The sequence below is a fragment of the Temnothorax curvispinosus genome, unplaced genomic scaffold (genome assembly GCF_003070985.1).
Source record: "Temnothorax curvispinosus isolate PA1 unplaced genomic scaffold, ASM307098v1 QBEX01003982.1, whole genome shotgun sequence".
In the NCBI taxonomy this organism is placed as follows: Eukaryota; Metazoa; Arthropoda; class Insecta; order Hymenoptera; family Formicidae; genus Temnothorax; species Temnothorax curvispinosus.
The window spans coordinates 1-3,025 of NW_020213762.1; the positions used below are offsets into that span (position 1 = coordinate 1).

Below are 3,025 nucleotides of genomic sequence, written 5' to 3' on the forward strand. Positions count from 1 at the left end.
CGTTAACAGTCGTACATTTTAAGGGAAAAATCGGTGATGTCGGTGATTTCAAAAGGATAGATTGTGAGATACTTACATAAAAGTAGTGGTAAAACAGGCGAAGGGAGGTTATTCCTTGTTTTCCTCAGTAGTAATAGTGTTGGAGGGATTTTGGGACTCCGATGAGGATAAAGGCGGCGCTTCCGCTGCTGTGTCCGTCGCATCTTGACTCGAGTCCGAGCTGTCCTTCACCTCCTCCTGCTTCTTTTCTTCGCTAGGAGCGGTGCTCTTAGCCTCGTCCACGTTCTCCGACTCCTCCGTCACCTTCTCATCCTTGGAATTCGCATCGGTCACTTTCTCAGCATCTTTACTGTCTTTACTGTCCGCGCCCTCCGCGTTTTTGTCTTCGTTCTGTATCGCCTTGCTCTCTTTCTCTTCCTTCTCTTCTTTCTCCTCGTCTACCTCCATCTTCGTAGACTCCTCTTCCGTGTGCTTTTCGCTTTTGTTGTTGGACGTTTCCTCGTCTGTGTTGTTTTCATTGTTCTTCTCCTGCCTCTTGGGACGCCCGCGCCCGCGACCGCCGCCACCTCGCGTCGATGTTTCCCTCTTCTCCTTCTTGGGTGGCGATGGCACTGGCGTTGTTGAAGTTAGGCCTCTGGCTGAGCTGCGAGTGCGTCTCCTGCCTTCTACCTCACCGACGGATTTGTTCATGCCCTGTAGTAATATAGCAAACGTTTATAAAACGAATGACCGAATGTATCTACGACAAAAAGAAATATAATTCAAGACACGTCAAATGATCTTTCCTTGAAAAGCGCAGTGCAACGAATCACGAATCGCAAGACGCGGATTTTTATGTACTCAATTTTGATCGTAGTTCTAATTTATTAATTAATTCTAATTAATTCTAATTAATATTGGTCAATTCCTAACATCGGATATAGCAATTTGTAATTGGCGCCTACGCAACGATTGATTCCTCGTGCTTCGCCGAGGGCGCTTATTTCCCTCCTTATCGTCCCCACCCCGGCCAATCGACGTCCCCCACTCCCGACGCCGTATACGCCGTTCACGTAGGCAGCAAGCGAAGCGACGACGGAGAGGCTAAAACGGAGGGAAATAACCGATGGCAAATGGCGAGGGGGGGGGGGAGGGAGGGAGTCGAGGACCTTGACCAGCGGGACCTCGAGAAAGATTTTTGGGTCGTACGATAAGCCGGTTCGATCCGACGTGCAATGTTTTTCCTGCTCTAGATAATCGCGCGGCTCCGCCGCGAGACGCACCTTTAAGATTGCCTCGCCCTCCTGAGCGGTCCTCTCGAGAGTGGAGAGTCTCTTGGTGCCGCTTCGTTTGTTTTTCGTCGGGGTCGGTTTCTCCTCCGTCGACTGTTCCTGCAAAAATCAAGCTTCCTATTCATTCGCTCTCGCAACTCGCACACGAATACGTATTAATGTCGCGCGCGCGGTACACGGTCGCGGGGGTACACGTACAGCCGCGCGCCCGCGCGCAGCGTCCGCGCGCGTGTGCGTGCACGTATCCATATTTCTCCGGGAGAGAGAAACGCACGTCTGTGTTCTTACGCAGCCGCAAGCGCGACGTCTCGAGACTCGGAGATTATTCCGAGGGAGTCGGGAGCCGCGCAGAAGGCGCGGACAACGGGCGCACGGCACCACGCGACATGACACGATAAGTCACGACGCTCGAGCGCGATAAGATTATCGAGGGGACCGTTGAACCGCGGGGCCGGCCCGCGGCCGAGGCCAATGTCTCGTTCAAGTTTCCCGCCATTTTGCCGTGCGCCCGCCCGTGCCGTCGCCAACGTCTACGCCTCGCGCGCGACTCCCGCCCGGTCGTCGACGGCGGGGTCGGCGGGGCGGCGTGTGGCGTTTCGCGGACATGGACGCGACGTCGCCCGCCGACGACGACCGTCGCGCGGCACGTCGCCGCGGCCACGTTCCTGGCTTGACGCCGCTCGCCACGGTGATTTCCCGCCTTTTCGCGCGGCGCCGAGATGTACGGCGTGCGAGCGACCGGGTGCGAGAGAGACGGACAGAGAGAGCCATGAGAGGAGAGCGGCGGCGGCGGCGAGCGGGGCGAGCCTCCCCCCGACCGCGAGAAGCTCGCGCCTCACGCGATAAGAAAACATCCACCATCTTTGGCGACGACGGGAGAGGATGTGCGTACATACGTACGGCGCAGCCACGAGAAATCTCGCCGGATGGAAGGATGGAAGAATGGAAGGCAGGACGGGCGAGCGAGCGGCGCGGCCGGTCGGTGTCGGTCGGTCGGTCGGTCGGCGGTCGGCGCGCGGCGCCGTCGTCCGACGCGCGGACCGCCACATGGCGCGGCCGCGTCGCGTACGACGCGTCGCGGCGAAGGCACGTCGGCGTCCACGGCGTCCAAGGTCCCCGGGAGTACGCGCGGTACCGACGTACGAGCGTCTCCGCGGCCAGCGATAATCGCGAGGGGGGAGAGGGGGCCTCACCGCTCACCGCCGCTCGCACACGCCGCTCACGGCATGAAAACTCGGCTTGACGAAGGTGTTTCTGACGTGCCCGCCGGCCCGCATACCTTGGACGCATCCTCGACGTTGTTGTCGCTCTTGGTCTCCGTCTTGGCGTCGGACATCTCTTCGCGTGCGAATCACTCAAAAACACTGGGAAATCCACGATTCCACGGCGAGAATTCGCGCTGCGCCCGGTCGCACTGTTTATACGATAAGGAAAGATGGCGGTTAGCGTGGGTCACGTGACACCTCGTCAAACCTCAGAGCGGGAGTTCGGCGCGCCGCCCCGCGCCGCCGCGGCCAACTACGCGCGTAGCGACGCATACGCGACCCCGACACATTCTCCCCGGCGATATTCTACGCTGCGTCTCGTCGATATCTTCTTTCTTTCATTCTTTCTTCTTTTTTTTTTTTATTATTGTAAAAGGACGAGGCTCGTTCGCGTCAGCAGCAACGCAAGAGTCTACATACCCTGCGATATCGTGTACAATAAAATAAAATCAAACGTGTAATTCCCTATATACACATCTTTTTTTTTTT

At 57.4% G+C, this 3,025-nt stretch overlaps 1 protein-coding gene across 2 annotated transcripts; it reads right to left on the reverse strand.

Annotated features, from left to right (window-relative positions):
* Positions 1-57: 57 nt before the first annotated feature.
* LOC112453069 (uncharacterized protein DDB_G0286299-like) lies at positions 58-2,718 on the reverse strand. Of its 2 annotated transcripts, none has more exons than XM_025013612.1 (3): positions 2,551-2,718; positions 1,263-1,364; positions 58-693 (listed from the first exon to the last, which is right to left on the reverse strand). In XM_025013612.1, exons 1-3 carry the CDS (start codon positions 2,605-2,607, stop codon positions 109-111), a joined length of 744 nt encoding a protein of 247 aa, XP_024869380.1. In that variant the 5' UTR covers positions 2,608-2,718; the 3' UTR covers positions 58-108. The 2 variants fall into 2 exon arrangements, with proteins under 2 accessions (XP_024869380.1, XP_024869379.1); XM_025013611.1 differs by having other exon boundaries at positions 1,263-1,370.
* Between the last annotated feature and the right edge of the window lie 307 nt (positions 2,719-3,025).

Bases quoted from the DNA above. Each gene is read 5' to 3' on its own strand.
- LOC112453069 (XM_025013611.1), bottom strand. From the start codon at position 2,607: ATGTCCGACGCCAAGACGGAGACCAAGAGCGACAACAACGTCGAGGAT. The intron at 1,371-2,550 runs GTATGCGGGCCG...TGATTTTTGCAG, and splicing joins ACGTCGAGGATGCGTCCAAG to GAACAGTCGACGGAGGAGAA. The intron at 694-1,262 runs GTGCGTCTCGCG...ATATTACTACAG, and splicing joins AGGGCGAGGCAATCTTAAAG to GGCATGAACAAATCCGTCGG.